The sequence below is a fragment of the Gekko japonicus genome, unplaced genomic scaffold (assembly GCF_001447785.1).
Source record: "Gekko japonicus isolate JY-2015 unplaced genomic scaffold, Gekko_japonicus_V1.1 scaffold3401, whole genome shotgun sequence".
In the NCBI taxonomy this organism is placed as follows: Eukaryota; Metazoa; Chordata; class Lepidosauria; order Squamata; family Gekkonidae; genus Gekko; species Gekko japonicus.
The window spans coordinates 13,779-14,013 of NW_015172653.1; the positions used below are offsets into that span (position 1 = coordinate 13,779).

General features: G+C 53.6%; 1 protein-coding gene across 3 annotated transcripts in view; it reads right to left on the reverse strand.

Moving 5' to 3' along the window:
• LOC107119264 (mitogen-activated protein kinase 8) overlaps positions 1 to 235 on the reverse strand; it is a 37,267-nt gene that overhangs the window by 4,161 nt on the left and 32,871 nt on the right. Inside the window, exon 11 of one of the 3 annotated variants that reach the window (XM_015421731.1) lies at positions 33 to 105. The exons of the other annotated variants lie outside the window; for them this stretch is intronic. Coding sequence (XP_015277217.1) covers positions 89 to 105 — 17 coding nt within the window. The 3' untranslated portion in view covers positions 33 to 88. Of the gene's footprint in view, positions 1 to 32; positions 106 to 235 lie in introns of those variants that run through there. 3 annotated transcript variants of the gene reach the window in all.

Here is a 235-nt window from a genome sequence, read left to right on the forward strand (position 1 = left end):
GCTGTATCGGAAGCCAAGTTTGGGGCGGTAGACATCGAAGACACGTCGTTGACGGAGGACGATGAAGATGGGTGCCGAGAGCTGTTGATCACTGCTGCACCTGTGCTATGAGAAACAGAGGAGCGAGTTAGTGACAGAGAGTCCTTCAGGGCTTGTGGAGGAGGAGGAGGAGGAGACTGGATTTATACCCCGCCCTTCACTACTCAAAGGAGTCTCAGAGTGGCTTACAAACTCC